Source organism: Lampetra planeri, chromosome 1 (genome assembly GCF_965212315.1).
Source record: "Lampetra planeri chromosome 1, kcLamPlan1.2.h2, whole genome shotgun sequence".
Lineage (NCBI taxonomy): Eukaryota > Metazoa > Chordata > Hyperoartia > Petromyzontiformes > Petromyzontidae > Lampetra > Lampetra planeri.
The window spans coordinates 8,793,917-8,806,635 of record NC_136107.1 but is presented as its reverse complement, the minus strand read 5'-3'; the positions used below and the strand labels follow the sequence as shown (position 1 = coordinate 8,806,635).

General features: G+C 47.6%; 1 protein-coding gene across 2 annotated transcripts in view; it reads left to right on the top strand.

Moving 5' to 3' along the window:
* Positions 1–11,321, top strand: part of LOC144741152 (bone morphogenetic protein receptor type-2-like) — a 51,272-nt gene extending 39,951 nt beyond the window's left edge. For both annotated transcript variants that reach the window (XM_078623802.1, XM_078623851.1), the window contains 6 exons: positions 1,425–1,585; positions 2,180–2,327; positions 4,583–4,719; positions 6,733–6,932; positions 7,355–8,565; positions 9,679–11,321. In XM_078623802.1, the coding sequence (XP_078479928.1) occupies positions 1,425–1,585; positions 2,180–2,327; positions 4,583–4,719; positions 6,733–6,932; positions 7,355–8,565; positions 9,679–9,860 (2,039 nt within the window). In that variant the 3' untranslated portion in view covers positions 9,861–11,321. The remainder of the gene's footprint in view (positions 1–1,424; positions 1,586–2,179; positions 2,328–4,582; positions 4,720–6,732; positions 6,933–7,354; positions 8,566–9,678) is intronic.
* Positions 11,322–12,719: the final 1,398 nt, after the last annotated feature.

Here is a 12,719-nt window from a genome sequence, read left to right as displayed (position 1 = left end):
AATATATTCAGAAATGTTTGCACCTCCATGAATTGCGGCTTTGCAAGAAAGATGCAGTTTGTATGAATTACACTATATACAAAAATTACAATACAAATTATTTGGTGATGCTCTGTTGGCAGTGGTGTGTTCAGTTTTAGTTTTATGCATAAACACTGATTGTTATTGTTAACTGATGTCAAGGTCATCTGTGCTCTTAAGTGTACGATTTGGGTCAATATTTGTTATTGGATCGTTGCCCAGTGCAAGCACTGAGGCAGCACATTTCCTCCTGGCCATGGAACAAGGGATTTGTGTAAGGAGTCTTTTAACACTTTGGAATGCTGTGTGAGCATTGACTTTGTGTGAGAATCTCGTAATAATCTGGAGGGTATTGTTGTTGCTGCTGCAGCAGCTGCTGTGAGTTGGCCCTGCTTCTCTGTCAGGTGATTAACTGCAGTAGATAAGCCCTCCCTACCAGGTAAACAAGTGTTTTGATTCAAACACATCCCACTCGGAGACTGTGCGTCCAGATAACATTGACTGTGAACAATGGGACTCGCATCTGCATTGTTCCTGGTCACTCATGGATAGTCGTTAAAAATAGAAATTTAGTGTTTGCCAGATTTTTAATAGGGCCAATGGCCACCACATCAGAGCACTGGGGCTCAAATCTTGGACCTCACACATTATTAAACTGCGCGGTCGTGGGTTGTGAGTCTCACCCCACTCACCAGTAACAAGAAGACTATTTTAGATTTTTTCGTAATGTCGACAACTGAGTATTTAAATTTGAGCGTCACGCGACCAACACTCTGTAAAGAGCATAATGGAGCATCAATGAAATTTTAGCAATAGTTCTGATTCCTAATGGCTTTTTCAGTTAGGCGATGTAATGATCAAATCGAATTTGTTGTTAAGAACCCTCCACCACCCAACAGAGCCAAATAAATGCATTTTTATGTGTTCAAGCATTTAACGCACCGATTATTATTATCAACTCATCAATAAGTTGAAAAACAATTCTTGCGACCAAATTTAACAATTAGGTACATGAGCAATACATTTTACAATTAGAATTAGTTCGGTGATGTCCTCTTCCCGACGACATGTCACTATGTATGTATGTATGTTGAACTTCTGCTTGCTGTGAGAGAATTTTCCCCATCATAACTCGATGCCAACAACGCTATTGAAACATCATTACCCATAAAAAAAACCCCCCACAAACATTCACCTCGGCACTTATATAATTCAGTTTCGATGCATAAAAAGTGTCCAACTCTGACCGCGCCTCAAAACCGAAACGCTGTCCAAAGATGCGTGTACGGAGATAATTCTATTTTATTTTATTTGCGTGATTGATTGATGCTTAGTTCGTTTATTTATTTATGCCCTATCCCATGAACCCGTTTCCCCCACCCCCTCTCGCCGTTGGACTTCAGACCAGCACAAGCCGGCGCTCGCGCACCGCGACCTCAACAGCCGCAATGTGCTGGTGCGCGGCGACGGCAGCTGCGTGCTTAGTGACCTGGGCTTCACCATGCGGCTCTCGGGCCAGAGGCTTGTGCGGCCCGGAGAGGAGGAGGCGGCCGCCATCAGTGAGGTGCGCTGACAATTTCTTTGTGCCGACCGTCTCCGGTGTGCTCTGCTGTTTTAGCGCGCAGCTATCGTGGGTGGCGAATATCTGAACCAGTCGTGGGTCTTCCCCAATGTCGACTCCGCCTGAAATGAGTACCAGGTCCATCGTGTAAACATCCGCACTGGGGAGACGAAATCAGCCACGTGTGCTGCTGTGAGTTCGTGTGCCGAGCTTAAGCGTCGAGTGTTGAAGGCCATGAACGTGTGACAATGGACACGTTTGTCTGTAAGCCTGTGAAAGGGCTCGTTCGCAACTTGACAATTTCACCTGTGCACATTGCGTGTGACACGGCACGCCTGGGCTAGCACGGATGGAAACTGAACTTTCCGGGAAACAAACCCACGGCAGACGTCGCGAGAGAGGAACAGAGCTTGCTCAGAGGAGACGTGTGCAGATAGACGTGCCGGGAGGGCGAGCCTCGTGGCTTCTAAGCCCACCCAGCCTGGCACAAGCGCGGTGGTGGCGTCGCCATCACTTGGCGGCGAATGACTGCTGTTGCCGTTGTTGTGGATTGCGAGCCTCCTGGGCGTGGTGGCGGTGTGCGGTTGCGCTCCTCAGGTGGGCACTATCCGCTATATGGCACCCGAGGTGCTGGAGGGTGCCGTGAACCTGTGCGACTGCGAGTCGGCGCTCAAGCAGGTGGACGTCTACTCACTGGGCCTCGTCTACTGGGAGATCTTCACGCGCTGCACCGACCTCTTCCCCGGTCAGTTCCCCCGCTCCCGGCTCTGCAACTGTTGCACCGTGGACGTGCACAGGCATTGAAATGTTTAAATGGAGCGGTGGCGCAGTGGTTAGCGCTCTGATCTGTGAACTCGGTGACTCGAGTTCGATTCCCGGCTCCAGCGAACATCGGTCGAGAGTGACAACTGAACTTGTGCTGGGCACTTCACCTCCCCCCCCCCCCCTCTTTGCCAGCCGGTACTGATCAGTGTGGTGAAATATGGTCAAACAATGGCATAGAGGGGGTCTTCAGGCAGTAGCAGTTTGACAAATGACTGAACCATTATTTTACTATTTCATTTTTATAGTGGGTCTTCAGGCAGTAGTAGATTGACAAATGACTGAACCATTATTTTACTATATTTATGCCGTTTGTTTTTTTACTGGTTAATGTTTTGTATAAAAGGTATTTGGCTCGGCATTATTCAATATTTCGACCCCTCTTCTTGGTTCTTTCGGTAAAGTCACGTAGAAGGGAAGTAATAAAATAATAAAAATAAAACATAATAAAATAATTCTCATGACGTTTGGGCCACAACGCAAGCAGCCGTCCTCAGGTGAAGAACAGGTCTGTCGAGAAGACAGTCTGAATGACAACCCCAGGCTTGGAGCGTCTTTTTAAGCTGGGTTGGAGGGGGGGAAGAGCGCCTTGACAAAATAATTTGCATATCAAGAGGAATTTAGCATATATATAAGCTGGGTTGGAGGTGGAAGAAGAGCGCCTTGACAAAATAATTTGCATATCAAGAGGAATTTAGCATATTTATGGGAAATGCATAGGAGGTGGGCTGGGGGGTTTCAAAGTCATATTATGCCCATGCATTATGCAGGATTAGCAGCATCAAAGGGAGGGGGTAGGGGGTAGCATTAACAAAGGGAGGGAATGTTAATAGTATGTAGAAGCAGGAGACCCGCAGCGGAGCAAATAATGCATTCCCTGTGGAGAACACAAGATACACAGTCAATGCCAGTGAGTGGACTGCGGTCTGAAAGTCACCATAAACGTGAACAACAATCAGTTAAGATCCGAAATGGTTTATTACGTCCTTCCAATGATTTCTGAGCCAGAATCCATCTTCTCGGTTGAAATTGTCTCTGTGTTTGTATATGTGGATCGCATCATGAACGAATCTCTCATGGTAGCCAGATGGCTTGCAGAGAACCTCCGTCTTGGAGAAGTCAATGTCATGTGAGCCCACTGAATTGTAACAGTGATCTGCCACGGCTGAGGTGTTTGTCCTACCGCGTTTGAGGTCTGCTTTATGTTCACGGATGCAGTCCGAGACATGTCGTTTGGTTTCTCCAATGTAACTGCTACCACAGAGGCAACTTAGTTTGTAGACGCCAGGGTACTGTATGTCTGGAACCACGTATTTTACAGACGGGACCAGATCACGGATTTTATGTACTGTGTTGAATCGGACCTGGTTCTTGTGTTTAATCAGGATTTTGGAGATCTTTTTTGTGACCCCAGCAATGTAGGGTAAGGTGATGGTTTTGATAGGCTCCTCAACAGGATCCTTCTTGATGGTTGGAGTGATGGCCTTGCGGATTGTGTAGTCGGAGTAACCATTAGTCTTAAGAGCTTGGCGTACATGTTTGAGTTCACTGGCAATGTGTTCCTGGTCAGAGATGCATTGGGCTCTATGGTATAGAGTCTTGATGAGGGAGTTCTTCATTATTTTATTACTTCCCTTTTACGTGACTTTACCGAAAGAACCAAGAAGATGAATCCCTGCAGTCACGAAAGCTTTAAATCGAAATATTTCGACCCCGTAAACCAGTTTTTTTTACTTCGGATATCACATGCCCAGACAAGCGCTTGGCACAGCGAAAGGGCCCAGCAGTAGTGCATTCTCTCTGCATGCTGAAGAGGGTCGTGGTTCGAATCCAGCAGGCTGCCCTGGTTATTGCTATGGGTGTATTCATTATAAAACAAATGCTTTCTGTTTTGCAGCGAGCATTAAAAATCCCCTGACATTACATGTTACAAGTAAGCCATTGTTTGCCAGAGTCATGGTCCAAATGTTTAGAATTTGCCAAATTACCTGAAAAATTAATCAATCGGGATTAACACCTAGCAACATAGCTCCCTACTTACTGACAGACTAAATCCGTCTGTGAAACACAGCACCTTCATGGTAGCTCAAGAATTGTGTAAATACCAAATGTGTACTGACTTACGGAGCTCGTGGCCATGGTTAAATCGGGGCTAAAGATGCGCGATCCCGCTTGCAGGGGAGTCGGTGCCAGACTTCCAGCTGGCCTTCCAGGAGGAGGCAGGGAGCCATCCGACGGTGGAGGAGATGCAAGTGCTGGTGTCACGGGAGAAGCGGCGGCCTCGCTTTCCCGACACGTGGAAGGAAAACAGTTTGGTGAGGAAACACACGCATGCACGCATGCAAGCAAGCACACGTATGTATACAAAGACAAAGATATCCCCCCTTATAGCCTCAATAGACTCTTGGGGCAAGTGCTGTTGTCGATAGCTGGTACCAGTAATTGGCAAGTCCGCTTAGCTCCACATCCTTTTTTGTTGCATTATTCCATCTCGATTTAAAGCTTTCGTGACTGCAGGGATTCATCTTCTTGGTTCTTTCGGTAAAGTCACGTGACTTTACCGAAAGAACCAAGAAGATCATTCCATCTCTTATCTAGCCTATACCGCGCCCGTTTAGCCCCCTCTATCTGGCCGAACAAAAGCTTTTTGGGCATGCGGTGGCTGGGCATGCGGGCTATATGACCCAGCCAACTCAGCCTTGCCTGCCAGAGGAGCTCACCGATGGGCCTGTGTCCAGATTTTTCAAGGAATTGTGAGCTCACATAATCCAAACTGGTCAAACCCAGAATGGATTGTAGATACACACAGACGCAAACACAAATATATATTTTAAATCATCAACGCTGGAGGAATAACGGGCCAAGTCCATCCCTAACTAGGATTGCAACTTTTTGATTGCTAGTCAAGTGGTCTACTTCAAACTGGCCATTCTATGGTTGATGAGGTCCCTACTATAGGAATGTGGACTTTCAGTCACTGGCTCCAAGTCGTGAATGGTAATGAGCAACCCCTGTATGCATGGTTTCTTGAATAAAAAACAAGACACTGGCTTTTAGAATAATTGTATTCTATTTGATAACAAACGTGGATAAAAATCAAACAAACGATCATCGCACACATTCTCAGGGTGAAATGGTGAAATGTCGTTCCTAGACACACACAGTGCCGGCTTCAGGACGGTGCTGTTTGTTTAGCTCTGTTTCCAAAGAGCGCGAGCAGTGCAGCATTTAGCAAATATTGAAAACACATGCCCCAATCACGAGAGGGGAGAGGCAGGCCAGGGTGTACATTTCATTTCTACAACCTTTGCTTGACTTGGCAGCTTTTGCTCAAATGTGGGAAGGAAAAAAAGGAAAAGAATGCCGCTTAAGTTTGTGAACTTGCACTTGTGTACAGCGAGCACCGCTTTAAGTTTGTGAATACTTGTACGGACGTGAGACGCCCAACGCTCGGAGGACTGGAGCGCCAGTGGATTGATTGACAAGTCCCAATGGGTTGGCTTGCAATGTAGTGGAACCAAAAAAAAATCCGATTTTTAAACGGAGGCGATCTGTTATACCTCTGGTTGGCCAAGTACTGTTCCTTTGGTAATTATACCATTTTCCGTATAGGGTTTGCATTGATGCTTTGGTAAGCCAGGTCGAGGAGTGGCGCATTGCCAGAATAAATAATACCGGGCAACGTGTACGGTGCTTTTTGTTGCAGGCCATGGTCGGACGCATGCAGTGCTCACATTACCCCTATGACAAGCACCATGAGCTATTTCGAAATCCCCCTGCCATTTGTCGATGTTTATGCCGTGTTGTTTACCCAGTATTGTGGCGCTATATCAGTCAACTTAAAATCTCTTCCATTTATCAACTCTGCCCATGATCCCCCCCCACTCCAGGGTAAATAAAACGAGTACATACTCTTTGGTTCTTTCGGTAAAGTCACGTAGGTAGAAAAATAATAGATCACGACTTTTCGATCGCAACACAAGCAATCGTCATCAGGTGGGACAACCACAGCAAAAAAAAATTGATGACGATTGCTTGTGTTGCGATCTATTAATTGTTCTGCCTACGTGACTTTACCGAAAGAACCAAAGAGTATGGATTCCTGCAGTCACGAAAGTTTCAAATCAAGATTGAAAACGAGTACACTTGTGTGGAAAGTTGACAATGTTCTTCGAAGAGCCTGGCTCCCACCATAGTAGTGTGACTTTGGCACTACTGGCTCAGAGCTGGCAACAGAGATGAGCACCGCCACCCCGCGAGGTGTTGTGTCGTACCGGCCAAGCGAGCCTTGTGCATCGCGCTGCGTCGCTTCCATGTGCACGCGGCAGGCTGTGCGCTCACTCAAGGAGACGATGGAGGACTGCTGGGACCAGGACGCGGACGCGAGGCTCACGGCCGACTGTGCCGAGGAGCGAATTGCGGAGCTCGCGATGGCCTGGGAACGCTCCCGCCCACTCAGCCCCACTGGCAACAGCAACGTGCATGCCGCACCATGCCTGCCGGCACACCAAGCCGGCCACAGTGAGAGGCGAGTGCTGCTTCTGCTGCCGCGCCACCGACGTTTGTGTTAAAGCAGCACTCGTGCCCGATAGGAGGAAATGAAGAATGATCTGCTGGGAAGAAAAGAGATTACCATGAGCCGGAACTGGTAGTTACGAACGTAAATGTCATTGTGTGTTTTCGTGCCTGTGCTGTATGAGCATTTCAGGGGTTTTTTGTGTTATATCGCCTGTTGTTACGCATGATATCCGATGTTTCACTTTCCATGCGGGGAACTGGATTCGGTTCTTGAAAAGCTCTTGGCACGTGAAGCAAAACGTCTCCTTTATCATTAAAAGTGCATCAGCGAACAGCGTGGGTGGATATGTACACGATATGAGCATTTTGTATCTTTGGGTCATGCCGTTACGAACAATTGTTATTGAATAGCGCTCATTCTCCGTTATCCAGGAACACCATTCAGAACCGGAGATTCCCCAGGACAGGATTGTCCGACGGAGATGGTGCATCTCGCTCGACCGACGCGCGCGCCGACAGCTCCATCTCCACAAGTACATCCGTGTCGGGGGCAGCTACCGAGAAAAACCTCCAGAACATGGGTCGAGGGTGGCACGGGGCTCCCCCAGGGTCTCCCGAGACGAGCCTCACCACCCTGTCCAGTGCCACCCCCACCGGTGATGACACCGCCACTGGCGTCCCGGTCCGGAACGTCGCTGGCATGCTGCTGCTCGACGACACCACCGCGGCCGAAGCATCGCGTGTCGCGGCGGCGTCCGGCCCCAGCCCTGCCCGTCTCCAGATGATGGCCGCTGACCTGCAAGCAGTTAAGCTCGACCCCACCGAGGTTGACAAGAACCTGAAGGACAGCTCGGACGAGAACCTCACGGAGACGGCCTCGTCCAAGTGCTTCGACGGCGCTGCACTCAAACTAGGCCCGCTTGTGCAGCTGGCCGCCTCCGCCATTGGCGACAAGCAGAGGCGCACGGCACCACCAGACGCACGGCTGTTGCGCTCGCAGGTCCTGCAGACGCCACCACGGCCGCCCTTGCCCAAGCAGCCCAACGTGGCCGCCAGGGTGCGGCCTAGCACCCTGCCACTCCAGTTGACGACGACGGCCAACGGCAGAGGCCTCCGCGCGAAAGCCGGCAACAGCAGGGATGAGAAGTCGAACATCCGGCATGAAGCGGCGGCGGCGACCGTGGCGGTGAATACTGCTCGCCCCGTGGCTGAGACAGCCGTGGAGGACGATCGCAGGCCGGGCGAGTCAGCCACAAGGGAGGCTGCCATCGGGCTGTCTACCGCTCGAGACTCCACCTCGCAGTCACCTAGCGTCCAGGACGAACACGCGCCACTTCTGAGTGGTGAGAGGCACCATTCGAAGGGGAGGTCTGGTAACAGTAACAACAGCAACAACAACAGCGGTGGTGGCGACGCTGATGGGGTTGGTGGCGGCACCGGTGGGGTTGGTGGCAGTGGCGCTGGTGGGGTTGGCGGCGGTGCCGGCGGCGGCGGCGGCGATGGCAGCGGTACAGTGGCAGAGGAAAGCACCAGGGGGCTTGTTGCTGCTTGTCGGAGCCGGAGTTTGGCCGAGCGACGGCTGCGGAGGCCAAACTCGCTGGACCTGGGCAAGGCACTGTTTGGAGGCGTCTCGCGGGAAGCAGGTAACCATTTAGTTTATTCAATAGCTTGACTGTGGCGTCATCGCATTCAATCAACCTTTTTATTTGTCCCATAACCGCCGCCGTAAGGAGCAGCCCTCCACAGTGCAGATGGCTGTTTGTTGGGCGGCTCCCGCGGTAGCTTGTAGTAGGGGTGGTGGCACAAACTACCACAAAGTAGCTCCACACCAGTCTACCGTGCCTGAGGAAGGGCAATGTGGCGAGTTGGGCCTGTTGTATCGGTGGACCTGTTTTTATAGAGGTGGTCTGATCCATACAATAACCACTTTAAAAAAGAATCCCTGCCCTTTCCCATAAACAGGAAGTACATAAATGATGGAGTATATTTAGCAGAATCACAACGATGTCTATAAATAAAGGGGGTTTGTAGGAAATAACGTGTAAATGAAATTACATAATCCATCACGAGTCCTATGGCACCATTTTACTCAAGTTGCATTTACAATGTAATCACAATACAATTTGAAATCATATCGTGTGTAAATACGAGCGCATCTCCAGATGATATACAGAAATAGTGGGTTTAATTACTTTGTAAAGAGAGGCCGTCAGTCGAGAGCACTGATATTGCTGGTAAAAGGAGGTCCATGTTTTGGAGCTTAACTGGGAGTTGCCTCTTAAACATGCACTCTTTATGTTAATTAAATTGCCAAGGAAAAACTTTTTTTTATTGGAATCGCAGAAAATTTGTGCTCAGCCAAATTCTGCTGGAAAACATTGGTCCACAATGCTGACGAGCTAAAATGAGGGGTGTGATGATCCATTGTGATGTAAATTCTTAAAGCTCATGGTACACACATTGAATTGTGACAATCATTGTTTTCGATTCATACTTGACCTTGGTTGTTAGTCCACATGACCTCTTTAGCAGCGAGACAATGTCAGAAAAAAAAACAGTTTTTGAATCTAATCATAACCGTGAATCACGGGAGGGTTCATTCTTACGCCCGAACATAAAATATTATTTTCAATCGCGACGAGAGACACCCTGGTACATTCATTACGTTCTAACCCCCCATCCTCCATGACAGCACTTAACAATTTTCATATAACTTTGCCGACGCGCTGCTTGTGCCGCTGCCCTCCACCCCTCAGGTCAGCTGCCGATTCAAGCCGAGCGCATCAAGAGGAGGGTGAAGACGCCGTACTCACTCCGCAAGGGCCGCCCAGCCACCTGGGCTGCACTGTCCAGCAACGCGGCATCTTGCGTCGACGCCTCTTCGCTCTCTGGCAGCTTCTCGCTGGCGCTGTCAGGCAGCAGCGAGGACGCTGTGTGACCTAGTGCTGCGCAACACCAGGCCGGGTAACGGAGATGCGGGAACTGTTTTTTTTTTTTTAGGCGCCGTCGGTACCGCCGTCGCCGTGTCAGAGGACTTAGCCAGGTGAGTGGCCTCCGACAGAACAAGATCAAGGCCGAGTTCAACGAGAGCGATAGATCGGGGACTGTGGGTAACAGTTTTGTGACACACAGGGCTTAGTTTCTCAGTGAATATTTTCTGGGTAACTGCTGGACCAGAGTGTCGATGTGTGACAAGTTTCCACGGCCATACCAAGAGGTGTACTAGATGCGGTGTGCCGGTTGTGTAAATATTGTCTGGGATGCTGACCAGGACAGACCCAGGTGAAATGAAGGCCTAATTAAGTGTTCCTTTGGTCGCTGCAGTCATGAAGGTGACACAACTAGGGAGAGCACAAAGTACACATGTACAACGTACATTCGACATGTATGTATTTGCAAAGAGACATTGGGCAACGTTTTCTTAAGCGTACAGCACGTGAACGTACTTTACAGCAACCTCGCAAAAATGCAGTTTCTGTTGAGACATTATTGGGTTTTTTTATTCTGAAATCATCGGTATCACTTCTGTAAGTTCTTGTGGTATTTCTGAGAAATATCAAAATATATAAAGTTTGGGGTACATTATCGTTAGTATTGCTTAAACATCGTTATCTCGCTCTGTTAAGTTTGATGATTGGTATATTCCGACATTTAGATAAGATCTACGATTTTTAAGATCTGTTCCACATGTACAGCTTGTTCATTTATAGGACTAAATATTATTGTACAATGTTGCATACTGGCTTGGTAATGTTATAAGTCTAAGTAAAACAGCAAGTAATTAGTAATTTATAATGTCATTTCATTGCCTAGATAAGACTCGTCTTTGCTTCATATTAGAACCCCACATGCAGCATACCACGCATTCATTCATCCCTGCAGCACTTTAGTTTGCTCTGATAATTTTATTTGGTCTTTTTGTCATCGTTATTGCTGGTTTTACTGTAATTTGCAGTAAATTGCACTTTTATGCATACGTATTTTTTTATTGTGTTGAAATTTGTTCCAGAAAAACGATTGCCTATGTTACGTTGTAAATAGCCAAGAAGCGTAAGCGATCAGCACTTATTTGCGGTTCCTCATTCTGTTGGAAGATTAGCTTACATGTTTTGTGAAGTTAGCCTCGTTGCCAGAATGGCAAAAATGCTTCGGGGTAAGATGCAGTGTGCTCTTTATTGAACTGCCATTCATAATGAGATTCATGTAAACATTTATAAAAACAATGTCATTTACGAAACAATAATTAAATTTGCCGACTTATCTTAAACTTACGTTTTGTTTGTTATAAAATTATACAAAAATGCCACAGCCGTTTATGAAATGCAATAACAACAAAACTGTAAGTACAGTAGTTTGATGGTGTCTGCTGTTATACAAAATAAAAGTGAACATGCTTTGATGTACATTTACAGTTGAATTATGATCAGACTCATCCACAAACACCACTCACCCCTGTAGACTAAAGGGGCACTTGCTAATTGAAAGCACCTATTCAGGCTGGCACGGTACACACAGGGCACTTGGGGCCAGCAGAATTCACGTCGTGCTGAGACTGGACTTACGGGAGACCTACGCTAGGATGACAAACCAATTTTTACCAATATTGTGCATCATGACCAAGAATGATAAATTCATCAAATAGCAAAGTGCATTCAGGCTGGAAACAAATGAGGTAGAATTGTTTTTATTTCAGCAGGATGGGCCTCCAATGAGCTGTTAGGATATATTTGATGGGTGTCCTGCAGCGGTACTGATGTTATACAGCACAGATGCATGTATGTTGAACTTCTTTCATGCTGTACGTAGCCCACACTGCATATACAATGCACACAATTCTTGTTTTAGAACCACCAAGATACAAAATTGTTCCGGTAACTTTTTAGGAAGCAGTAGGACAAAAAGGACAACTATGAATGGGTTTCATCTTTGTGCCCTCTGCTTGGTAACTGATTTTAACAGAAGTGTCGTTTGGTTTTCACTATTTCTGCTGTGGGCGGCTGCGCTCCGGGCTGCAGAGCGGTAGTTAATTCTAGATTTGAAGTTTTTGTGACTGCAAGGATTCATACTCTTTGGTTTTTTCGGTAAAGTCACGGTAAAGTCACGTAGGTAAAAAATAAATAAATGAAAAAACAACTAAATTAAATCACGACGTTCACTGTGATAGTGAATTGGGCCGTAACGGTTCCACCTGAATATGGAAGCTTGTGTTGCCTCTGAAACGTCGTGATTTAATTTAGTTGTTTTTTCATTTATTAATTTTTTACCTACGTGACTTTACCGAAAATAACAGAGTAAGAGCGGTAGTTCTTTTTGCTGTTGTCATTCCGGGGAGAAAGGGACACAAAAGGCCATCACTATGGCAGCATCTCGGCGGCGTGGGCGAACTCTGGGGCCTCTTGAAGATGAGCCGCACGAACCACGAGGGGGCCATAGATGTGAGCCCTTGCGCAGCTGTGACGCCGTCAATACAGAGGGAACGAGGGCTCTTGTGTCGCCACTCAAGGCGGTGATTCAACCCAAGCCGCTTGCATCCACCGGGTGGGGCAGAAGGAGGGAGAGAAGACACGAGGTGGGATGAACCAAACGGCTGATAAATTCACATCAGCAGATATTACAGCCGGCGCTGCGTCCTCCATAACGGTCGTGGAATTGTTCAGAGGAAGATTAAATGAAGGATCAAATATGGATGTGCTGTAGACACTAGACACCGACGGTCCTTTGCAGGCATTTAGCGTAGAGAAAAACTTGAGTTCATCGCTGACCACAGAGTGTGATTGACAGTTAAAGCTTGCATAGG